The sequence below is a fragment of the Trichechus manatus genome, unplaced genomic scaffold (genome assembly GCF_000243295.1).
Source record: "Trichechus manatus latirostris isolate Lorelei unplaced genomic scaffold, TriManLat1.0 scaffold00069, whole genome shotgun sequence".
NCBI classification, from domain to species: Eukaryota; Metazoa; Chordata; class Mammalia; order Sirenia; family Trichechidae; genus Trichechus; species Trichechus manatus.
In genome coordinates, this window is record NW_004444005.1 from 13332115 (window position 1) to 13357693 (window position 25579).

General features: G+C 49.4%; 1 protein-coding gene across 1 annotated transcript in view; it reads right to left on the reverse strand.

Annotated features, from left to right (window-relative positions):
• Positions 1-622: 622 nt before the first annotated feature.
• Positions 623-25579, reverse strand: part of TTLL8 (tubulin tyrosine ligase like 8) — a 44074-nt gene continuing 19117 nt past the window's right edge. The window contains exons 8-12 of the mRNA XM_012556577.1: positions 21900-22089; positions 10472-10620; positions 4276-4519; positions 2661-3096; positions 623-1474 (exon numbers count right to left, since the gene is read on the reverse strand). Of these exons, the coding sequence (XP_012412031.1) occupies positions 623-1474; positions 2661-3096; positions 4276-4519; positions 10472-10620; positions 21900-22089 (1871 nt within the window). The remainder of the gene's footprint in view (positions 1475-2660; positions 3097-4275; positions 4520-10471; positions 10621-21899; positions 22090-25579) is intronic.

Consider the following 25579-nt stretch of genomic DNA (forward strand, 5'->3'; position numbering starts at 1 on the left):
GGCAGCCAGGCTGGTGTCAGCCTCCAAGCGCACTGTGGGCTCTGCAAGCCCCTGTGGCTGGGGCCAGCCCCCCGGCAGGACAACCTATTCATGCGTCCCCCAACAATCACGGGCTGTGCAGCTACGCCACGCAGGCACGGCCCCAGATGCTGGGATGCAAGGTGAAGACAGCTGTAGGAACCCCTATCCCAAGGACCTTACAGTCTAGTGGGGACAGAAAACCGACAGACAGACGGACAGCATACGTGGATGTTACAAAGAAGACACAAAGCTGGCAGAGGCCTTGGGTCTGGGAGGGTGACAGCGAAAGGGAACAGTGTTCCTGGGAGGGACAAAAGTGCACATACCCGGTCTCCTGGGGCAGACAAGGTGGGGAGTGGGTTTGCCCGTGTCTCCCACGGACGCTCTCTGAGCCCCTGCCAGTACAAACACCGCCCTGACCTCGGCATTCCGCTGCAGCAGCGACGGTACCCAGGGCCCCCACCTGGGTCTGAGCTGAGCAGACCAGCCGAGCCGGGGGCGGTGAGGGGCAGCCGCCCCATCAAGCTTCAAAAACCAGAACTCACAGCCCAGCGGTCACTGCCCCGGCCCCCGTGGCCTTGGGCGCTGCTGGGATGGCTACTCAAACTCTGATAGCACTAGCCTCCAGGAGGCAGCAAGACGGAGGTGACCGCTGGGTCATCAGAGGGAACCCTGAGACCCCAAGAGGGAAGAGCCCACGGCTGCTAGGGGGCCGCTGGGACTGCTGCGGGGGGCCCAGGTCCCTGAGTCCCAGCGGCAGTTCCACGCCGGCCGGCTCACACCGGGACCGACGCCCTGTGCCGGCCCAGACGGGTGCGCGCCTCCAAACCCTGCCCCAGCTCTGGCCAGCGTTCCGACGGGGACGCTCCCGGCCGGCGCCCAGAGCCCAGGACAGGTGGGTCTCAGCCCCCCTGGGGACACGACGCGGACACCCCCACGCTCCCCCGCAGCTGTTACCTGGCGCTCTGGGCGGCTGAAATAAAGAGCCCTCCACCGCCTTCCCGCCGCGGGGCGTGGCCGCCAGTGGGTGCGCCTTTAATGCGTTTGGCTCCAGGGGCCTCGCAGACGCTGCTTTGGCCACCGCGGCCCTCGAGGCCTGACCGTCTACGCGCTGGAAGTGGAAGGCCGGGAGCGCTATCCTCCCGCCCGGCGCGGGGCCGCCGGCCCGCGGCGCGCAGCTCCGCTCGGACGGCCGCCGTAGGGGCGCAGGTAAGGTGCATGAAAGTACCTTGTCGTCTCTCAGTCTCAAGGCCTGCGGGGGCGTGGCTCGGGGCAGTCCTCGCGCCGGGTCCGGAATGGCCGAAGGGCACTTCCCTTTTAGCAGCTGGGTACCTGAGAGCGGCATGGCGAAGTGACAGTTGCAGATGGGAGAGCTTTGCTTCCTGGCCTTCCTGAAGCTGACGCCTTCCACGCAGAGGTCCGACCCGCTGAACGGCGGCAGCTCCACCGTTGGCTGGGGAGGGGGCGGCAGTCAAGGGCGCTGGCTGTGACAGGGGTGCTCAACCCAAACTAAACTAGTCGCTGTGGCGTCCACCCTGACTCAGGGCGACCCCATGAGTGTCAGAGTAGAACTGTGCTCCATAGGGTTTTCCGCGGCTGATTTTTTGGAAGCAGATCACCAGGCCTTTCTTCTGAGGTGCCTCTGAGTGGACTAGAACCGCCAACCTTTCAGTCAGTAGTTGAGAGCTTAACTGTTTGTGCCACCCAGGGACTCCTGATCCCCCCCAGCCTATGGGAAAAGGAAGCCCTCCAGGCAGGAAGCAAATCTCCTGCCACCAAAAGGGCGGCCCGCACCCAGGGACCACACGTCCCTCCCTATAGCTCTGAGGGGCCAGTACAAAGGTCACAAACAGGCACCTGGCCACACTCACGATGGCTTGGCCGCCTGCAGGGGCCTCTGTCAGGGAGACCTAAAGTGTCCTCTAGGAGCAGGGCCCGCCCCAGGGACTTGCGGTCCAGCAGCATAGCCAGGCCACGAGGGGCAGGCGCTGCACAGCAGCACCAGGATGGCCAGGGTTCAAAGGCTGCGTATGGCAGCCACTGAGCCCCAAGCAGGGCTCCGGGGAGAGGAGGGGCTCTGGGCTGACCCTGAAGGGGGACGTGGTGTTCACACATGGACAGGACCTGTGGGTCTGGAATAGACAGTCCAGAAGGGCTGGAGGCTGAGGCGCGTCCAGGCCACCCCCATCCCCTTGGCTATGGAGTCAGGCAGCGGGGATGAGCAGAGAAGGCCAGGCACGCAGGTGACTGGGGCTGATGACAGGTGACTGCAGCTGATGACAGGCGACTGGGGCTGATAACAGGCCCCCAGGACCACCCGAGGCCATTCCTTCGCTTATTTCAGCTGAGGCATGCAGCCCGCGGTGAGAGAGGCCGGTGTCACGCTCAGTGCTCGGCCCAGGCCCTCCAATGTGCTCACCTGGCCCACGGGACATGACACAGTCCATGTCCTCTGTGGCCCAGCTGGCTGGCAGCCAGCAGCTCTGTCCTATCCCAGTGACCGGGGGCAGGGGAGTCCATACCACCTGAGCTGTAAGGCAGAGCCCCAGAAGAGAGCCTCAGGGGTCCAGAGCCGGAGGCAGGTGCCCACTCACCTGTCTTCCACTCACCTGTCTCCCTCTCACCTGTCTCCCACTCACCTGTCTCCAGAGCAGCTCAAAGTTGCCGATGTCACAGTTTCGGTCGAGCTTGCGGTCCACCACCACCTTGATGGTGTCTTCCTGCACCTGGGCACAGAGCTGGGCAGTGACGGGCGTGGAGGGGTGCATGGTAGGGCTGGAGTTGATCTCAATGAGCCAGGGTCTAAAGTCCTTGCTGAGGATGAAGTCCGCGCCATAGAGCTCGAAGCTGTTCTTGCGGGCCTCCACGTGGTCCTGGGCCACCTTCATGGTGTTGGTGATGGCCCTCTTCATGGACGGGTAGATGACGCTGCTCCAGAGGGTGCCACGGCCCCGGCGCTGCAGGTACTCCTGGAACTTGGTGCTGGTCCACATGTTGTGGCATGGCAGCAGTGGGCTGCGGTCCTTGGCGTTCTTGAGATGCTTCTGGATGGAGTTGTTGCACAGGTGGATGGCACTGTGGGGGACAGGGCATCAGGGACCTGTCTCCAGGGAGGACCTGCCCCAGGAGGGGCTCAGGCTGAGGGAGGCAGGCCCCCATCAGCTCCTCTGCCCAGGAAGCAGCCTGGGACAGCCCTTTGTCTGGCTGGGGGGACACCAGGGACTGTACCAGGGAGGTGGACAGAGCAGGGTAGGAGCCCACAGAAAAATAAAATAAAATAAAATAAAAAACAGTTGCTATTGAGTCCACCCTGACTCATGATGACCCTGTGTGCGTCAGAGCAGAACCGTGCTCCACAGCGTTTTCAGTGGCTGATTTCTCAGAAGTACACAGCCAGGCCTTTCTTCCAAGGTGCCTCTGGGTGGACTTGAACCATCAGCCTTTCAGTTAGCAGCCAAGCATAACAACCGTTTGCACCATCCCGGGACTCCTAGAAGCCTATGAGGCTGGTGCACCGACCAGGAGCCTCTGGCAAGTAGCGACCTCCTGGAGGCTCAGTTTCTCTGTCTGGAGGGCTTCAGCCCCAGTGCTGCCAGCGCCATCTCAGCACCTCTGGTCCTGGCCCTGGCAGGCACCCCCTCACATCTTAGGGGCTGTGGCGGTGGGTGGGGCTCCCAGGGCTTGACTGAGTCTCCCTGGGAGCCACTTCAGCCACTTCCTCGGTCCTACAGGCCACCTCGTCAGAGGCTGCCCCCACTGCTCAGCAGCTCAGACAGCCAACAATTGCTGTGGCTCCGCACCTGAGGGACCCCACGGGTCATCGGGGCTCCCCAAGGGAGGGCCCAATTGCTGCACAGTCCATTGCAGGGGCTACGGGCCATGCCCAGCTACTGAGAGGCTGGAGGGGCTGCACAGGGCAGAGGGGCTGTGCCCACCTGAGGCCCTGGAGGAACTGGCACCTCTCCCTCCACGGAGCGTCCTGAGCCTCACGGGCCCCGGGAGCACAGGGCAGCCCACAGAGCGTGCAGACCCAGGCCCAGCAGCGGGCCACTCACTCTCTGGCCGGGGCACAGCACCTCCCACCAGGCGGCCCAAGCCTTTGCTGGGCTGTGCAGTAGGTGGCTGGCCCATCGCGGGCTCTTGGCGCCTCTGACAGACGTTCTGCGGGAAGTGCGCAGCGTGGGGTGAGGAGCACCAGCTTTGGTGCCTGCGTTTCCCCCCTGTGCCCCTCTTGCAGCGGCCCGGCCCACCTACCTGTCCAGGTTGTCCAGGGAAAAGCGCTGCGTGGAGAAACGCAGGTAGCTTTCCTTGTAGAACCAGATGGTCAGGGGGTTCCAGTCCGTAACGAGAAACCACTGCCGGATGTCGAACTTGGTGTCGTAGATGAGCAGCGGCGTCTCGATGTACTTCTGGGCTACCCACCTGTTGTCCTTGGCAGAGACCTGGTCTCCGGCCACCAGCTCCAGGATCTCCTCCACGCGGTCCATGCACACGATGTCTGCAAGATGGCACCATCAGCCAAGCACGCAGCCACCTGGGGTGGCCCACATCGTACCTGGCACCACACGCCTCCTGGGTCAGGGACCAGGAGGCAGGATGGCTGGGCTGGGGGTGGGGAGGCCACCCACCGGGGCCAGCTCCAAAGTAGACACAGTCTCAGGGATGGGAGCAGTGGCTGAGCACCAGCTGGATGCCATGCTCTGCGATGTGGTGTGAACAGGACAGGGGCTCTCACAGGGCTCACAGACTGGCCACCAGGCAGGGATGGGGGATCCAGGGGGCCTGGGTTCTGGTGAGGCCAGGGACTAAAGGGTGCTTTGATGAGTGGGAGGAAGGGCAGGATCGGGGGACATTTGCTCCCCCGACTTGCGTAGGAGGAGCACAACCTCCCACCCCCATCAGACTCAGACATGCCACGGGGTGAGTGGTAGCGGGTGACACGTGGCAGAAGCATCTCTGTACTGTAGCATTTCATGCCAGCAGCAGACCCTCAGCCCTCTCCTCCCCTGCGGTGACAACCTGAAGCTTCAGTGGAAAGGTCACAGATGGTGTGTGGGGGGACAGTGATGGGCAGACCCCCCCGCCATCCTCCCAGGCCAACCCACAATGGATGACAAGCATGACGGTGGTGAAAGCTACCAGGCTTTGGGGCTGTTTTTGACGCGACACAGTCTGGCCTCTCCTGGCTGATGCAGGGGTGGAGGGGAGCTCCGTCCACCAGGGCCCAGAGGCATGGGACACGAGGGGGCTCTCCCTGCACAGGTATCTCAGGTGCTTTCCTGGGTTTGTTTTCCTTACCATTGAGTTGGCTCAGACTCATGGCGACCTCATGTATAACAGAACAAAACACTGCCTGCTCCTAAGCCATCTTCAAGGAGCCCTGGTGGCACAGTGGTTAAAGTGCTCAGCTGCTAACCAAAAGGTCAGTGGTTCAAACCCGCCAGCTGCTCCTTGGGAGCAGGATGTGGCAGTCTGTTTCCTTAATGATTTACAGCCTTGGAAACCTTATGGGAAGTACTACTCTGTCCTATAGGGTTGTTATGAGTCGGAATTGACTCAACAGCAGTGGATTTGGTTTTTTCGGTTCTATGTCATTGTCACGACCATTGCTGTGCTTGAGCCCATTGTTGTATCTGCTGTGTCAATCCATCTCGTTGAGGGTTTCCTTCATTTTGCTGACCCTCTACCACCGTGATGTCTTTTTCTAGTGATTAGTCCTTCCTGATATGTCCAAAGTAAGCGAGCTGAAATCTCACCATCCTGGCTTGTAAGGAGCATTCTGGTTGTATTTCTTCTAAAACAGATTTGTTTGTTCTTCTGGCAGCCCTCGGTATATTCAATATTCTTTGCCAAGACCACAGTTCTAATGCGCTCAATTCTCCTTCGATCTTCCTTTCTCATGGTCCAGCTTTCGCGTGCACATGAGGTGCTTCTCCAGGACCTACGCATCCCAAACGTCAGCGTAAGCACGCCCAGTCCCTCCTCCAGAGTCAGACCGGCAGGTCCTGTTGTGAAGGTGGGACACCGTCTTCGGGCTGCATTCTTCTCCCGTCATGAAGTCAAAACTCTCCTCTGCAGCAATGATTTGAAATTAAAGAAGCTTCACAGTATAAGACGTTACTGTACTAAGTTGTAGTCGGTTGCAACCGGGTCATCCTGAAATGGGAGCCTGGGACAAAGCAACAAACCACTGAGGTTCCCACACCCACGTGGCGGGCCCAGCCAGAGGCCGGCAGAGAGCGCCAGGCACTGGGCTGGCTGGGCGCCTACGGGGAGGCGCACTCTCACGCTTCCTGAGAAGAGAGTCTAAGTGTCACTGGGTGCTGCCAGGAATAATGGAGAGAACAGTAAACTGAGGCAGGGGAGGGCCTGGCGGGCAGAAGGGAGGGCAAGGAAGTGGAGTAGGGGGCAGGTGGCACCCCCATCTGGCACAACTCCTGGGTTTCCACCTGATGGATGCCCAGGACCCCTGGGAGGAGAGGGTTGAGGTCAGGGGAGGGGAGGGACAAATGAAAGGAATCCACTCCTTGGTCTGTTTCTGACTTGTTTCAAAGGAAGTGAGCAGTTTGCATGTGCGGCCAGAAAGACCAGCCAGGTAGAGACTGGTCCAGGAGAGACTGGTCAGGTGAGGCTGGTCAGGCAGAGAATGGTCAGGTGAGGCTGGTCAGGTAGAGACGGGTCAGGTGAGGCTGGCCAGGTGCCGCTGGTCAGGTGGGGCTGATCAGGTAGAGACTGGTCAGGTGAGGCTGGACAGGTAGAGGCTGGTCAGGTGAGGTGGGTCAGGTGAGGTTGGTCAGGTGAGGCTGGTCAGGTGGGGCTGGTCAGGTAAAGGCTTGTCAGGTAGAGGCTGGTCTTTTTAAAGTACAGTTATTAGACTATTGTTTAGTTTCAGATTTACAGAAAAATGAAGCAAACAGTACAGGGAGTTCCAGATCCCTGCTCCCCTCTCCCCTTTGCATTTTCTCCTACTGTCACCCTCTTACATGCACGTGGCCCATGTCCTGTAACTGACGGACCAACACGGATACATCATTAGTAACCGAAGTCCATACTTTACATGAGGGCTGGCTCTTCGTGTTGTGTGGTCCTGTGGGTTTTGACAAATGCATGATGTCATGTGTTCACCACGACAGCATCGTGCAGAATAGTTCCACGGCCCGCAGAATGCCTGGGCTCCACCTGGTCCTTCCTCTCCCCTCCGCCTGAAGCCCGGCAACCACGGATCTCCTCACCGTCTCCGTGGTTTTGCCTTTGCCGCGATGTCATGCAGTTGGAGTCACACAGCGTGTTGTCTTGTCAGACCAGCTTCTTTCACCCAGCGATGTGCACGGGAAGCTCCTCCATGTCTTTTTGGGGCTTGACAGCTCATTTCTTTTTATCGTTGAAGAATACTTTGTTGTGTGGCTGTACCACAGTGTGTTTATCCATTCACCCATTGAAGGACATCTTGGTTCCTTTCAGTTTTGGGAAATTATGAAAAAAACTGCTATAAACACTTGTGTGCAGTTTTTGTGTGGACATAACGTTTTCAACTCAATTGGGTAAATACTCTGTAAGGTTTTTTTTTTTTTTTTTTCGTTTTCTAGCGAGTCTTAAACTCTTCCAAATTACAGAGTTATTTTACACATGCTAAGGAATTCCCAGGCCTCTGGCTGGATGGGTGGAGGCAGAAGTGGGTGGGGCTGGAGATGGCAATGGGGGAGAGGCATGGGTGGACCGCGTGGGGTTGCGGTGGGCATGGTCCACGCAGCCAGCACAGCAGAGGCTCCGACATCTCCATGCGAGGTGAGAGGCCGCAGTGCGGTGAAGGCAAATGGAGCTGCTCTTTCCTGAGGTGGGACGCGATGGAAACGCAGGTCCAGGCAAGGAGAAGGTAAGTTTGGACGTGAACAGTTGGGTGTGAGGCGTCCGCGGAGCATCCCGGTGGAAGAAGTTCAGCCTGATGGGCCGGATGAGGGTGCTACCAGCAGACAGTCTGAGTCTGGGAGGGAGCCGTGCAGGGGGCTGGGGAGGCAGCTCAGGACAGACCCGGGGTGGGGGGCTAACATGCGGCCAGGCAGGTGGGAGCTCACAGGACAGCTGGGGACCCTGGGCTGGGGGAGCCAAGAATGTTTGCGGACGGAGTATGTTTATTACCAAATGTAATAAACTACAAACTAATAAAGATTAAAAAATCCCATAAAAACTAACCACTTTTGAATTAAAAGAACAAAATTTCGAAGTAACTCAAGAGGCAAATAGAATAGCCAAACTAAATATAAGGTCTGTTTAGATACAAAGGAAAATAAGAACATGCATATATATATAATCTAGGAGCCCTAGTGGCAAAGTGGTTAAGAGCTCAGCTACTAACCAAAAAGTTGGCAGTTCAAATCCATCAGCCACTCCTTGGAAACCCTATGGGACAATTCTACTCTGTCCTCTAGGGTCAATATGAGTCGGAATCAACTTAGTGGCAACGGGTTTGGTTTTGGTTTACGTAACCTAAGGAATAAGGTGCAGCTAAAGCTGTATTCAGAGGAAATTTCATGGCCTTAAAGCTTTTTTAAAAAAAAATATTATTTTATTGTGTTTAGGTGAAAGTTTACACAACAAGGTTCCCATTTAACAATTTCTACACAAATTATTCAGTGATATTGGTTATATTTTGGCCTTCAAGTTTTACTATTACAAAAGAAAGATTTAGTTTTAGCATTTAAGTCAGAGCTGGGGTGGGGGGTGGTGGATAACCTCACAGGACAATTGAAAAATGCAACTAAAAGCTGGTTCTTTGGAAAAATGAATATAATTAGGAAACTACCTTGAAATTCTGTTTCTATAAAAGAAAATTGTCAAGGATTTCATTTTACTTGGATCCATAATCAACTCCCATGGAAGCAGCAGTCAAGAAATCAACCGAAGCATTGCATTGGGCAAATCTGCTGTAAAATCTCTCTGTAAAGTGTTAAAAAGCAAAGATGTCACTTTGAGGACAAAGGTGCACCTGACCCAAGCCATGGTGTTTTCAATCACTTCATATGCATGTGAAAGGTGGACAATGAGTAAGGAGGACCAAAGAATTGATGCTTTTGAACTATGGTGTTGGTGAAGAATAATGAATATAACATGGACTGCCCAAAGAACAAACAAATCTGTCTTGGAAGAAGTACAGCCAGAATGCTCCTTAGAAGGGAGGATGGCAAGACTTCGTCTCACATACTTTGTACATGTTATCAGGAGGGACCAATCCCTGGAGAAGGACACCATGCTTGGTAAAGTGGAGGATCAGTGAAAAAGAGGAAGACCTTCAACAAGATGCGTTGACACAGTGGCTGCAACAATGGGCTCAAGCATAACAATGATTGTGAGGATGGCACAGGACCAGGCAGCGTTTCGTTCTGTTGTACATGGGGTCGCCATGAGTCAGAACTGTCTTGATGGCACGTAACAAAAACGTAAAAGAAATTAAACACAATAGTCACCGTTAGGAATAAAAAAGAGAATAAAATTGTAGATGAGATTCAAGAAGATGCGGCAGAAAAACTGAACAGACCAGTCACTACAGACGAAATTTTAAAGGTGCCGAGGCTCTGCCTCCAACAGTCTGCTGGCCGCAGGTGAGCGATGCAGAACTGCCGAGGGACGGGCGTCCATTTCAGAGGCTAGCACAAACCTGTTGCCAAGATTGAGGGAGGTAATAAAAAGAATAAAACTACAGACCAGTTTACCCTGTGGATATAGATGGGAAGGGGCCGTGGGGGTTCAGTGGCAAGACTCTCGCCTCCCATGCGGAGACCAGGGTTCAATTCCCGGCCAGTGCTCCTCATGCACAGCCACGACCCGTCTGTCAGCGGAGGCCTGCATGTTGCTGTATTACTGAACAGGTTTCAGCAGAGCTTCCAGACTAAGATGGACTAGGAAGAGAGACTTGGTGATCTACTTCTGAAGATCAGCCAGTGAAACCTCACGTATCACAATGGTCCCATCTGCAACTCATCATGGGGATGGCGCAGGACTGGGTAGTGTTTTGCTCTGCTGTGCGTGGGGTCACCATGAGTTGGGGGCTGACTTGATGGCAACGAATGACAATAACACCGACGGTGGGAAATCCTAATTAAATATTAGGGAAGTTGAATCCAGCACTGTTGGGAGCATCAGCTGTGAAGACCAGTCTCAGTTTAGACACTTTCTTCCTCCAGGACATAATCCTGATGGCCCAAAGTGTTCAGGTGCCTCCCCTGGGGCCTGGACCCTGCCCAGAACTTGTCATTCAGCACTTCGTTCCAACCAGCAGGCAGTCTGCTCCCCCAGAGCCACGAGTGCGGAGACTCTCCTAGTCTACAGGGCAGTGCAAAGCACACAGGGCGTTCAGAAGCCTTTGATGAATGAATGAATGGATAAATGACAGACCTTCTGACCCAAATGCATCGCCGGGCTGAAGCCAAGAGAAAACCCACGCCCAAGGACTTACCTCTGCCCCGTGATTTAGCAGCAGGCTTAATGATCCAAATGTTTCGGATGCCGTCGATCTCCGTCTGTGGGTTGACGGCCGTGATCTTGCTAAGCAGAGCCTGGCACTGCGGTAGGTAATTCCTGGAGTTGGGGATGAAGGCATCGCCACTACAAGGCAAAGTCAGAAAGCGGCGGGAGGTGGGGGGCGCCGGGCCCTGGGGGCACTCAGCAATGTGCCAGCAGACGGCCCGCTGGGAACGGGGCGACGGCAGACCTAGAACTTTTGCTCGCCCACCCGGGGACACCCGGCAACACACCCTGAGTCCACTTCCCAGGCACTGAGTTAAAATAACCGAGATGGTGCACAGACTCAAGGAGCTGGGTGCCTGGGGCCATGACAGGCCCCGGAGCAAGGCCCCCAGGTGCCAGCCTGCGCTCACAGCCACCCTCAGCCAGTGCAGGGTCTCCCCAGAGAAACCCAGCACTGCCCACGCCAGCCTGCCCTGTGTCTCTTCAGCCACATGCTGTCCCTCAAAGCTGGTTGTCAGTGCAACCCAAGGCCCCTGTTGGTGGCCGCGCAGATCGTACCCCAGTGAGTGACTTACCGGGCCTTAATGGATTTAAGGGGATACAGAAAAGGCTGATCGGTGCGGCTGTTTCAGCAGCTTTAGTGCTGCTCGGGATGCACTGTCTCTGCCCGGGATAGGGGAACCCATCCAGTGCCACCAGCCACCCACAGGGCCCCACTGGACCCAGGCCACACGTGGAGAAACCCAGTCACACGGGGCTAAGTCCACGGTGCTGGACAAAGCGCTGAAGCAAAGGACGGGGGTCATGGCTGGCTCCAAGGCCACGGGCTGCACTACACCCCCGGAAGGGGGATGCCAAGGTCAGAGAGGGGATACTCCACTACATCTCCTGGGGGTCGGGGACAGTATGACAGGAGCAGTGAGATGACCCTGACCCTGCAGTGGGGGAGGTCCCCTGGCACCGTGGAGCTGGGCTGCGGACAGACGGAAGAGCTGCCGGGGGTGCAGGGCCCTCCCTGGGCGCCTGAGCAGAGGCCGGGCCAGGCTGGTCCACTCTCCCTGGTTCTAACCGGACATGCTGAGTGGGGCCCGCAGGACTGCCAAGGCCCCCTCTGCAGCCCTGCCCTGCAGAGTCCGACCCCAGGACAGGACAAGCGCTCGGCCATCACCAGGACATGGTGGAGGGGGCGCTGGTCCCCACCAGCTCTCTCCACCAGTCCTTCCTGGTTGTGGACTGGCCGCCAACCGTTACAGCTGGGTAAGGCGGGTCACGGAAAGCATCCATGTGCCAGCTGAGACACAGCTGCCCGAGGGGTCCCGCGAGCTCCAGCTGACCTGGATGCTAACACGGCCTCGGCCAGGGCTTGCTTCTTGAGCTCCTTTGGAAGAGAAGCAGCAGCTACCTTCCCGTGGGAGGGAAGCAGTGTTCCCACGGTCCCTCCCCAAGGACACCTGAAGTCCCTGGGCCTGAAGAGGTCCCAGCAGAAGTGGCGTTTTGATGGGAGCACCATCCCATTAGTAAGTGTCCTGTAGTTTCTGCCTCGGAGTCGCTGGGTGGTGCAAACAGTTAACACACTGGGTTGCCAACCAAAAGGTTGGAGGTTTGAGTCCACCCAGAGTAGCTTTGGAAGAAAGGCCTGGTGATCTACTTCCAAACAATCGGCCACTGAAAGCCCTGTGGGGCGCAGCTCTGCTCTGACAAACATGGGGTCGCCGTGAGTCAGAGTTGACACCACAGCGGCTGGCTTGCTGGTTTTGGTCTCTGCCTCCGAGGGAGGTAACGGAGGACGCCAGAGCCACGATGTCCCTGAGACCAGCGAGGAGGGCGCGTGAGCCGGCCACGTTTCAGGAGCCAGCATCAGACACATCCAGTAATCGATAATCGTCGGAGAACAAACTACCGTCCCCGCAGATCTTGGGGTAAGTGAGCACAGCATCCGGGGCTCTCTGGGTCCCTTCTGACCAACACAGCCTCTGGGGGCCCTAAGCCTCCACGCGTAAAGGAGCTGGGAGCAGACTGAGTGGAAAGGGGTCCTTAGCAACTCAGCAGGCTCCACGTGAGGACCACAGCGAGCAAGGGCGGGACGGGCCCCCAGAGCCCACCCCACAGGGCTTGGGCTGTGGGCGCCACGGGGAAGCGTGTGGGGTCCAATGCTGCCACCCTGTGGTGGCTCTGGGCATTTCCTCCCTTCCCTGAGGGATAAGACCCTGTCCTGAAGTAGAGTGCCCGCTTCTCCGCCATTTGGACGTCTTCGTTCTTGAAGCACCTGAACAAGTCTTTGGACCATATTCAACAGGATTGCTTATATCTTCATACGAGCTTATAGACATTCTTTATACTCTCGGGGTGTGAGACTTCTGTCGGAAACGTCGTTGTTGTTAGGTGCAGTTGGGTCAGTTCCGACTCATAGTGACCCAATGAGTCGCTGCTATGTTTGAGTCCATTGCTGCAGCCACTGTGTCAATCCACCTTGTCAAGGGTCTTCCTCTTTTTTGCTGACCCTCTACCTTACCAAACATGATGTCCTTCTCCAGGGTCTGGTCCCGCCTGGTAACATGTCTAAATTATGTGAGATGAAGTCTCGCCATCCTCATTTCCAAGGAGCATTCTGGCTGTACTTCTTCTTCCAGGACAGATTTGTTCCTTCTTCTGGCAGTCCACAGTATATTTAATATTCCTCACCAACGTCATAATTCAAATGCATCGATTCTTCTCCAGGTTTCCTTATTAATTGCCCAGGTTTCGAATGCTCATGAGGCCATTGAAAACACCATGGCTTGGGTCAGGGGCACCTCAGTCCTTAAAGTGACATCTTTGCATTTTGACACTTTAAAGAGGTCTTTTGCAGCAGATTTGCCCAAAGCAGTGCGTTGCTTGACTTCCTGACTGCTGCTTCCGTGGGTGTTGATTGTGGATCCAAATAAAATGAAATCCTTGACAACTTCAGTATTTCCTCTGTTTATCGTGATGTTGCTTATTGGTCCAGTTGTGAGGATTTTTGTCTTCTCTATGTTGAGGTGTAATCCATGCTGAAGGCTGTGGTCTTTGATCTTCATCAATAAGTGCTTCAAGTCCTCTTCACTTTCAGCAAGCTACGTTGTATCATCTGCGTCATGCAGGTTGTTGATAAGTCTTCCTCCAATCCTGATGCCATGTTCTTCTTCATATAGTCCAGCTTCTTGGATCATTTGCTCAGCATACAGGTTGAATAAGTATGGTGAAAGGATACAACCCTGACGCACACCTTTCCTGATTTTAAGCCATGCAGTATCCCCTTGTTCTGTTGGAACAATTGCCTCTTGGTCTATGTTCAGGTTCTGCATGTGCACAATTAAGTGTTCTGGAAGTCCCATTCTTCTCAACGTGATTCATAATTTGTTATGATCCACACAGTCGAATGCTTCAGCATAGTCAATAAAACATAGGTAAACATCTTTCTGGTATTGTCTGCTTTCAACCAGGATCCATCTGACGTCAGCAATGATATCCCTGGTTCCACAGCGTCTTCTGAATCCGGCCTAAATTTCTGGAAGTTCCCTGTTGATAAACTGCTGCAGCCGCTTTTGAATGATCTTGAGCAAAATTTTACTTGTGTGTCATATTGACGATGTCGTTCAATAATTTCCACATTCTGTTGGATCACCTTTCTTCGGAATGGGCACAAATATGGATCTCTTCCAGTCGGTTGACCAGGTAGCTGTCTTCCAAATTTCTTGGCATAGATGAGTGAGCACTTTCAGCATTGCATCCCTTTGTTGAAACATCTCAATTGGTATTCTGTCAATTCCTGAAGCCTCGTTTTCTCCAATGCCTACAGTGCAGCTTGGACTTCTTCCTTCAGTATCGCTGGTTCTTGATCATATGCTACCTCCTGAAGTGGTTCAACATCGACCAATTATTTTTGGTACAGTGACTCTGCATATTCTTTTCATCTTCTTTTGATGCTACCTGTGTTACTCAATTTTTTGCCCATAGAATTCTTCAATATTGCAACTTGAGGCTTGAATTTTTTCTATTTAGTTCTTTCAGTTCGAGAAATGCCAAGTGTGTCCTTCCCTTTTGGTTTCCTAACTCCAGGTCTTTGCCCATTTCATTATAATACTTTGTCTTCCTGAGCTGCGCTTTGAAATCTTCCGTTCAATGTTTTTACTTCATCATTTCTTCTGTGTGCTTTAGCTATTCTATGTTCAAAAGCAAGTTTCAGAGTCTCTCTGACATCCATTTTGGCCTTTTCTTTATTTCCTGTCTTTTTAATGACCTTTTGCTTTCTTCATATATAATGTTCTTGATAATATCCCACAACTCATCTGGTCTTCGGTCATTTGTGTTCAGTGCATCAAATCTATTCTTGAGATGGTCTCTAAATTCAGGTGGGATATACTCAAGGTCATACTTTGGCTCTTGTGGACTTTTTAAAATTTTCTTCATCTTCAGCTTAACTAGCATATGAGCAATTGATGGTCTGTTCTGCAGTCGGCCCGTGACCTTGTTCTGACTGATGATATTGAGCCTCTCCATCATCTCTTTCCACAATATAGTTGATTTGGTTCCTGTGTATTCCATCTAGTGAGGTCCATGTGTATAGTCACTGTTTATGTTGTTGAAAAAAGGTATCTGCAATGAAATCATTGGTCTTGCAAAATTCTATCATGTGATCTCCAGCGTCGTTTCTATCACCAATGTCATATTTTCCAACTACCGATCCTTCTTCTTTGTTTCTAGCTTTCTCATTCCAATCACCAGTAATTATCAATGCATCCTGATTGCATGTTTGATCAGTTTCAGACGGCAGAAGTTGGTAAAAATCCTCGATCGATTTTTTCATCTTTGGCATTAGTGGTTGGCGGGTAAATTTGAATAACAGTCATATATACTGGTCTTCCTTGTAGATATATGGATATTATCCTATTACTGACAGGGTTGTACTTCAGGATAGATCTTGAATTCTTCTTTTTGGTTATGATTGTGACCCCATTCTTCTTCAATTTGTCATTCCCAGCATAGTAGACCATAAGATTATCTGATTCAAAATGGCCAATACTAGTCCATTTCAATTTACTAATGCCTAAGATGGAAACCCTGGTGGGGCAGTGGTTAAGAGCTATGGCTGCTAACTAAAAGGTCAGCACTTCGAATCCATCAGGTGCTCCCTGGAAACTCTATGGGGCAGTTCTACTCTGTCCTTTAGGGTCACTATGAGTTGGAGTCGACTCAACAGCAATGGGTTTTTTACAAAAAAAGAAAAAACTAAACCCATTGCTGTTGAGTCGATTCTCACTCATAGTGACCCTACAAGACAGAGTAGAACTGCCCCATAGGGTTTCCAAGTAGCAGCTAGTAGATTCGAACTGCTGACCTTTTGGTTAGCAGCCGAGCTCTTAACCACTGCGCAACCAGTACATAATGTCAGTATTCCAGTGGAAAATTACTAGGCATGCAGAAGGAATCTTATGACCAATGACCAAGGCAAAATAAAAATAGAGGCAAGATTTCTGGTGTGGCAGAGTGAGAAGCTCAGCAAATCTTCTTCCCATAAAAGAAAGATAAAACTGGACAAAATTGTCAAAAATAATCATTTCAGGCCTCTGAAAGTCAAACAAATGCATACAAAAAATTGAGAAGCAGTTATTCATGAAGAAGTACGGGACCTGTGGTAAGAATAGTGGGAATCTGTGGTGTTCTTGCCAGGACATTTTCCTATTCTCCCACACTCGTGCACTTCGGTCGGCACAGTAGTTTAATTATGGTGGAAAAGCTCTGAAAATTAGCTGTTTTGCTGCTGGAGGGGCTCACTTGATTTGGAGCAGAGTACAAAAATCCTATGCTTAGTGGAATTGTGTGTAGCAATAGCAATCTTGGTGGCAAATGAATGAGAGGGTCAATGCTAGTGAGGGAAGCAATGGACCAAATGACTAGACAGAAATTTAACAGACAGATTCAGTAAATGAGACAGCCATAGAGGGCCTTTGATAAGCTCTCCACACCTTGCTGGCTGATTGGAAGGCTCCATGCATACACAGAGGAGATGCAAGAGGGCACAGTAGAAAGTAAAATCTTGCACAGACTTGGAAACGTCCTAAATTTTGAGTGCATTCCCCAACCCACAATAGATTTTTTGTCAGTGAGTGGAACCGTAATGGATTGGGATATTTGAGCACAACTGCTGACCAATCATTGCCTAACTACCAAGCTATTCAGACAGAGTCCAACCCTAGGAACATAAGAACAAACATAAGAATTTTTTTAAAACTGAGCAGAGACAATAGTGCCCACACAACACAGGGGAAACAGATTCCACAGATTTGGAAGTTACTAAACAAACAAATAGCATAAAAAACTCTCAAGGATGGGGGATAAGAATTCAGACTCGCTACAGTAATATTACCTAAAATGTCCCATTTTCAAAAGAAAATTACGAGGCATGCAAAGAACAGTAAAGTGTGACCCTACTCAGGGAAAAAAAGCAGTCAATAGGAAATATCTCTGAGGGTCCCCAGGTATTGTCCTTAACTGGCTATTATAAATATGTTGAAATAACTAAAGGACACCATGTTTAAATTAGAATTAAAGGAATGTATGATAGGGTCGCTATGATTTGGTATCGACTCAACTCAATGGGTTTGGTTTTTTCGGTTTACAATGGAAATGGAGCCCTGCTGGTGCAGTGGTTAAGAGCTCAGCTGCTAACCAAAAGGTCAGCAGTTTGAATCCACCAGCTGCTCCTTGGAAACCCTATGGGACAGTTCTATTCTGTCCTATAGGATCGCTATGAGTTGGAATTGACTTGATGGCAATGGGTTATGATGGAAATGACTAAACAAAATAGAGAATTTCAATAATGTAGGAATTATTAAAAAGAATAAGATGGAAATTTTGGAGTTGAAAAGTACAATCATTAAACTAAAAAATTCACTATAGGATTCAATAGCAGAGTTGAGATGGCAGAAGAAATACTAAAGGAAATTCTTCAGGTTGAAAAGATATGACACCAGATGGTAACTTAAATTCACAGGAAAAAATGAAGAACACAGGAAAGGGTAAATATGAGGGTAAATTTAAAAGACTATATATATGTATATGCATATATATGTGGATACATACACAGTTGATACACAATCACTTTAACCACTGCACCACCAGGGCTTCATATATATAGGAGCCCTGGTGGCACAGTGGTAAGTGATCAACTGCTAACTCAAAGGCTGATGGTTCAAAACCACCAGCGGCTCCACCAGAGAAAGATGTGGCCGTCTGCTTCTGTAGAGATTTACAACCCTGGAGACCCTATGCTATGTGGTCGGTATGAGTCAGAATTGACTCGATGGCAGTGGGTTTGGGATATATATATATATATATATATGTATATATATATATAGTCTTTTAAATTCTTTAGAAGCCATATATCTGCATAAAACAAAAGTCATAACACTGGATTGTTGAATTTGTAACATACACAGACGTAACATATAGGACAATAATAGCACAAAGGAGGTGAGAGGACATGGGGTTATACTGGAGCAAAGTCTCCATATTTTACCGGAATTAAGTTAGTAGTCATCTGAAGTAGATTTTGATAAATGAAGATGCATATTGTAATCCCTTCAGCAAGGACTAGGAAAACAACTCAAAAACACAGTAGAGAAAGAACAACCAAGACGATGATACGCTAAAAATATCTATTTCACAAAAAGAAGGAATCATTAAAAAATAAAAAGAGGATCTGGGGTCTTAAAAGCTTGTTGAGCATCCATCTAAGCTATTCCACTGGTCCTACCCCATCTGGAGCAAGGGAGAATGAAGAGAATCAAAGACACAAGGGAAAGATTAGTCCAAAGGACTAACAGACCACAACTACCTCCACCAGGCTGAGTCCAGCACAACTAGATGGTGCCCGGCTACCATCACTGACTGCTCTGACAGGGATCACAGTTGAGGGTCCTGGACAGAGCTGGAGATAAATGTAGAACAAAATTCTAACTCACAAAAAAAAGGTCAAACTTACTGGTCTGATAGAGACTGAAGAAACCCCAAGAGTATGGCCCCTGGACACCCTTTTAACTCAGTACTGAAGTCACTCCTGAGGTTCACCCTTCAGCCAAAGATTAGACAGGCCCATAAAACAAAACAAGACTAAATGGGCACACCAGCCCAGGGGCAAAGATGAGAAGGCAGGAGGGAACAGGAAAGCTGGTAATAGGGAACCCAAGGTCAAGAAGGGAAGAATGTTAACACATCATGGGGTTGGCAACCAATGTCACAAAACAATATATGTGCTAACTGTTTAATGAGAAACTAATTTGCTCTGTAAACGTTCATCAAAAGCACAATAAAAATAAATAAGTAAATAGAGGAACCAAAACCATGTGAGACGTGAGACAAACAGTCCAATGAAGATCAGGAGGAGATTGTAAGATCGGACAACGAAAACAAGACCTGGCCATCAACATGTGCCCTCTGTATCAGACCCACTTTAAATATAAAGGCACCACTAATGTGAAAGTAAATGGTGAGGGAGGCGGGGGGAAGACACCTTGCAAACATTAGCCAAAAGAAAGCTAATATCAGAAAAGTAGAATTTAGGCAAGAAGTATTAATGGAACTAAAGAGGACATTCATAATGATAAAATGATTCAATCAAAGGAAAACAAAACAATCCAAAATTGGATGTACCGAATAACATGGCATCAAAACATTTAAGCAAATGTTGTTGCTGTCTAGTTGATTCCGACCCATGGTGACCCCATGTATGCAGAGTAGAACTGCTCCACAGGGTTTTCAAGGATGTAACCTTTCGAAAGTAGATTGCCAGGCCTTTTATCTGAGGTGCCTCTGAGTGAGTTCGAACAGCCAACCTTTTGCCTAGTAGTCGAGTGCAAACTGTTTGTACCACCCAGGGACTCACAGAATTAGAGAAATCAGAGAATCCTCACACATAGCTGAGGATTTTTACTTAACTCTCTTGACGTCTTCTTGAACAAGCAGACAGAATGATCAGTAAGGATGTAGATGTGAATGGTATTATCAATGAACTTGACCTAACTGACGTTTTTAGAACAGAGCACACCCCCTAGCAAGTGTACATCAAACAGCTGTCAAAACAGATCATGTGCTGGGCCAGACACAAGTCTAAAGAAAATTCATATTTGTTCTTTATCCTTAGTGAATATCTGTATATAAAAAGGACCTGGTCCCTACTTCTTACTCTCACGACAGTTAATTCAAGATGAGTCATGAAAAGCTAAATATGAAAAGGAAAAGAGTAAACTTTCTAGAGAAAATCACAGAATATCATCTTCTCAGACTTCTTAAACAAGACACTGAATGCACCAACTATGACAGAAAAATGAAAATAAACTGGACTTCATAAAAAACACCGTTAATTGAAGAAGGTAATCGGCGTCACTGAATTGTACCTGTAAAAATTATTTTGTTATGTATATTTTCACTACAATAAAAATGTATTATGTAAAATACAAAAAACAAAAAACAAAAAAAAACAAAAGAAAGAAAACCCACCATTAACAGAGTAAAAAGACAAGACAAGTCATACATCGATGGAGAAAAGTGATTCTTATCGCAGATATCCAACAAAGGACTGTATGAGGAACATACAAAGAACTCTTACAAATCACTAAGACAGAGATCAACCTGATTTTAAAATGGGAGAAGGATTTGCACAAGCACTTCATAAGACAAAAATAGCTAAACGGCCAATAAGCATATGAAACCATGTTTAACATCACTGGTTATCAGAGAAATGCAAACTCAAACCACAACGAGATGGCCGGAATGGAAAGATGGAAGGATGGCAGTCCCGGGCACTGTCTGGGATTGTGACACAGAGCACGCCCACTGCTGTCAAGAGCGTAGGTCTGCACAACCACTTCAAAGCTGCTCAAATGCTGCAAGTCACCCACGTGCCCACCCACCTCGGAACAGGTGAATAAACTGGGGCATATGTTTTACAAAGAAAAGATGTCACTTTGGAGACTAAGGTGCACCTAACCTAAGCCATGGTCTTTTCAATCGCTTCATAAATGCGTGTGAAAGCTGGACAATGAAAAAGCAAGAGAGAAGAAGAACTAATGTGTCTGAACCATGGTGTTGGCAAAGAATACTGAATAGACTGTGGACTGCCAGAAGAACAAACCAAAAAAGAGGATGGCAAAACTTGGGCTCACTTTGGATACATCACCAAGAAAAACTATTCGCTAGAAAAGGACATCATGTTTGGTAAAGTAAAAGGTCAGCAAAAATGAGGAAAACCCTCCAGGAGATGGATTGACACCATAGATACAACAATGGGCTCAAACATACCAATGATGACGAAGATGGGCAGGACTAGACGGCGTTTTGTTCCATTGTACATAAGGTCGCCGTGAGTCGGAGCTGACTTGATGGCAACAAAAACAATAACAACATCTTGATAGAATGGGCACCACACAGCAATGGAAAGGACAGGCTGCTGCTGCGTGCACCCGGGGGTGCTCTCACAGGCTTGTCTAGCCAAACAGCCACGAGCCGGACAGTGCAGACTGCACGACTCCATCAAGACAACGGTGGTAGGAATCAAGATGGAGGTGGCCTACCAGGGGTTCTGCTAGGGAAGGGCTACGAGAGGGCCCGGAGAGGGAGGGCTGGAAATGTACTATATCTCGATTGGCATGGTAAGTACACAGGGGAGCACACATGCAAAATCTCATCACGCTGGCCAAGCATGTTTTGTACACTTTGTGCACTTTACCATATCTATGTTAACCTCAGTAAAAATGAAAAGGAGGAAAACCGCTTGATTAGTTCAGAAGGAGGCCGTACTGGAGGAACAACCTGGGGTGGTGTGTGTGGGATGCAGGCAGAGCCTCAGAAACATGGCCCCACTTTCTGACTTGTGTCCCCTCGGCCCCAGCTCCTCTCTCTGCTGGCCTCTTGGAAGGGGGTGCTAGACCCCTGGCCCTCAGGAGAGGGGAAGAAAGGCTGGGCAGCCTTTGGACCTCCAGGGCAGCGAGAGCGATGGAAGCAGAGGAGCCAGGAGGTCTGGGAACAAGCATCGCGGCTGCCAGCCCCTTGCCGATTTCCCAGAGCGAGCCAGGAGGCCTGGCTGTAAAATGGGATGCGTTCTACCTGCTCTGCCTGTCTCATAGGGCTGTGTGGGGCTCAAATGAGATAAGAGATGCTAAAGGGGTTTGGAAGGTGCATCAGGCTGTTACCCAAAGGCACCCCCAAGGGGGATATTACCCTCCTATTGGCTAGCAGGAGGCTTGGGAGCCCCAGATGCTCAGACAGGCACCCCAAATGCCCAGACGGGCACCCCAGATGCTCCACAGGCTGCAGTTTCCTGGGCCACTCCTGAACCCCCCATCCTGAGTGACACACTGACACGCGGTGTACCCCAAGGGCTCTGACGGGGTGTTTCTTACTGGACGAGGGAGTAGTACTGCTGGGTCAGGTCATTCCATTCGTCCTCAGTGAGGTCCTCAGTGGCGTCTTCGGAGACATCAACGTCCTCATGCTCCAGCTGCCCCAGGTAGGCCTGGCACACCCTGCACGCGGTGTCAATGAGCTGCCCTGGAAGGCCCGTGAGCATCTTGGCATCAGTGTGCTCGGCATCTGAAACCCAAGCACAGGCATATGGAGTGGGGACTGCCATGGGGAAGCCCTCCTGCCCCAGTGGAGCGGTGCCACCTGGGCACTGGCCACTGGGCAGGGGGTCATGAGACACCTTGGACAGAGGCCACCCCACTCCGGCTGTGCCACGTGGCTTCTCTGGGCAGCCACCTGGACGTCACTCCTGAATCTGGGCAGGTAACCTTTGTCCTCGCTCCTGAATCTGCCTTCTGACTGTTCTGTGTACACACCTTCCATGCTCCGCACCACCCCTCCCCCGCCCACACACATGCCCTGCAAAGAAACTCACAGCTCCCCAGGTAGGAATGAGAAAGTACTTCTTAGGAACTCTCCACAAAGCCTGTAATTTTCCGAGCACATTCTTTGTATTTATTGAATACTTTGTGAACAAACAAACCTGAGCTCCATCGATGCCCACAAGCCCTCAGGGCTATTAGGAGGAGCCACCTCCCTGTATTTCTCTAGTGTTTTTCAGAGCACTCACACAGCATCTCACCCTCCACCCTGAACCTATGAAACTCTGGTGAGTCTCAGGAAGCACTGAATGGCAGAGTAGGCATCCCTCATCAAGGTGAAGGCAAATCTGAAATGGCCTAGACGACTCAAAGAAACCTGGCCTCCATATTAGGAATGTGGAGGATGGACTCAGAACAACCAACTATCCAAGTAGCTATGGGGTGGGAAGAGGAATCCAGAAACAGGCTGAAAGGGCTACTTGGAAGATGTATGAAAACAACACCACCAACTATGGTGTACTCAAAATCCATAGGATGTGGCCTCAGCTGTACTCAGAGGTAAATTCATAGCCTTTAGTCCTCTTATCATGAAAAGGAGAGAAAGAAAAATAATTTATGGATTCCATCTAAGATTTTATAGAAAGACCAAAGAGGAATACAAAAACATTGGAGGGGTAGATAATAAAATCAAAACAAAGTTATACAAATTAGTAACAGAAAATTGGTGGAATCAAATCCAGTAGCCTTGGAGTGAGGAGGGGAGCAGAAAAACACAGCAATAAAAACGGAGAAATCTCAGCTAAATCTGATTAGGAAAACAGTAAAAAAAAAAAAAAAAGAAAGAAAGAAAGAAAATTAGAGATTAGAAAGGGAATATAAGTAAAAGATTTGGAGGAAATGAGCAGTGCTTTGATTTGGTGTATGTCCCACAGTCCTTTTTCCTGTATGTTCATGTTGTTGTTGTTGTTAGATGCTGTCAGGTTGGTGCTGACTCACAGTGACCCCATGTACAACAGAACTAAACACTGCCCGGTCCAGTGCCATGCTTACAATCGTTATTTTTAAGTCCACTGTTGCCGCCACTGTGTCAATCTATCGCGTTGAGTGTCTTCCTCTTTTTCGCTGATCCTCTACTTTACCAAGCATGATGTCCTTCTCCAGGGACTGGTCCCTCCGTCTAAAGTATGTGAGACGAAGTTTCATCATCATTGCTTCTAAGGAGCATTCTGGCTGTACTTCTTCCAAGACAGATTTGTTCATTCTTTTGCCAGTCCATGGTATATTCAACAGTCTCAAAGGTGTCAATTCTTCTTTGATCTTCCTTATTCATGGTTCAGCTTTCACATGCATATGAGGCGAATGAAAACACCACAGCTTGGGTCAGGCACACCTTAGTCCTCAAAGTGACATCTTTGCTTTTTAACACTTTAAAGAGGTCTTTTGCAGCAGATTTGCCCCATGCAATACGTACTGTGCTTTCCTGACTGCTGCTTCCATGGGTGTTGATTGTGGATCCAAGTAAAATGAAATCCTTGACGACTTCAATCTTTCCTCAGTTTATCATGATGTTGCTTATTGGTTCAGTTATGAGGAGTTTTGTTTTCTTTATGTTGAGGTGTAATCCATACTGAAGGCTGTAGTCCTTGATCTTTGATCTTCATCAGTAAGTGTTTCAAGTCCTCTTCACTTTCAGCAAGCAAGGTTGTGTCATCTGAGTAACTCAAGTTGTTAATGAGTCTTCCTCCTATCCTGATGCCATGTTCTTCTTCATATAGTCCAGCTTCTGGCATTATTTGCCCAGCGTACAGACTGAATAAATATGGTAAAGGGATACAACCCTGACACACACCTTTCCTGACTTTAAACCATGCAGTATCCCCTATTGTGTTCAAACGACTGCCTCTTGGTCTATGTACAGGTTCCTCATGAGCACAATTAAGTGTTCTGGAATTCCCATTCTTCGCAATTTATCTATAATTTATTATGATCCACACAGTCGAATGCCTTTTCGTAGTCAATAAAACACAGGTAAACATCTTTCTGATATTCTCTGCTTTGAGCCAGGATCCATCTGACATCAGCAATAATATTCCTGGTTCCATGTCCTCTTCTGAATCTGGCTTGAATTTCCGGCAGTTCCTTGTCGATGTACTGCTGCAACCGTTTTTATCTTCAGCATAATTTTACTTGCACGTCATATTGATAATATTGGTCAATAATTTCCGCATTCTGTTGGATCATCGTTCTTTGGAATGGGCACAATTATGTATCTCTTCCAGTCTGTTGGTCAGATTACTGTCTTCTAAATTTCTTATATGTTCATACGTTTTTTAAAAATGGTATTAACTCATACGTAGAATGTTTAGAGGATACTAAAAATGTAAGAAATTACTAAAAGTCTCAATATTGTAAACTGTGCAATCTCTCTAAATTGATCTACAATTTCAATCAATCCTAATCAAAATTCCAAAAGAATTGTTCATAAATTTTGGCAAGCTGATTAGAAAATTCATATGGCAGGTTATCCATGTAAAAATAGCCAAATTACTTTTTAAAAAGAAGAAAAGAGGGGTGTGGGAACTTACTCTAGCTGACAGCAAACATATTATAAAGCTATAGTAGTTAGAATGGTAATGGCACCAAAGTTATCAAATAGATCAAGAGAACAGAAGCAAAATTCCTGAAAGGACTCTTAAAGATGGCATTTCAAGTAAGTGGGGACAAAATGGAATACCCAGTGAGTGGTTTGGAAACAACTGATTATCCACATGGAACAAAAATTAAAATTTGATCTCTATAAAATTAATAAATTCCATGTGGATCAGAGGACTAAATGTAAACTGAGAGAGGAAGGAAGGGAGGGAGAACTATAAAAGCGTTAGAAAAAAATCATAGGCTAATATGCTTTGAAGTTGGAGTTGATAAAAACTTCTTAATACCCAAAAGGCAAAAACCATAAAAGGAGAGATTGGTAAATATAATTTTACCCAGAACTGAAAACTCCTACACAGAAGAGACACAATGAACCAAGTAAAAAGATAAGCAACAGACCAGGAGAAAGTGATAAAAGAAATAACAGACAAAAGATTAACATGTTACTGTTTGTTGCCTTCAAGTTAGTTCCAACTCAGGGCAACCCTATGAACAATCCCTTGTAGAACGAAATGTTGACCTATCCTGAGCCATCTTCATGGTTGTTGGTATGCTTGAGTCCACTGTTACAGCCACTGTGTATT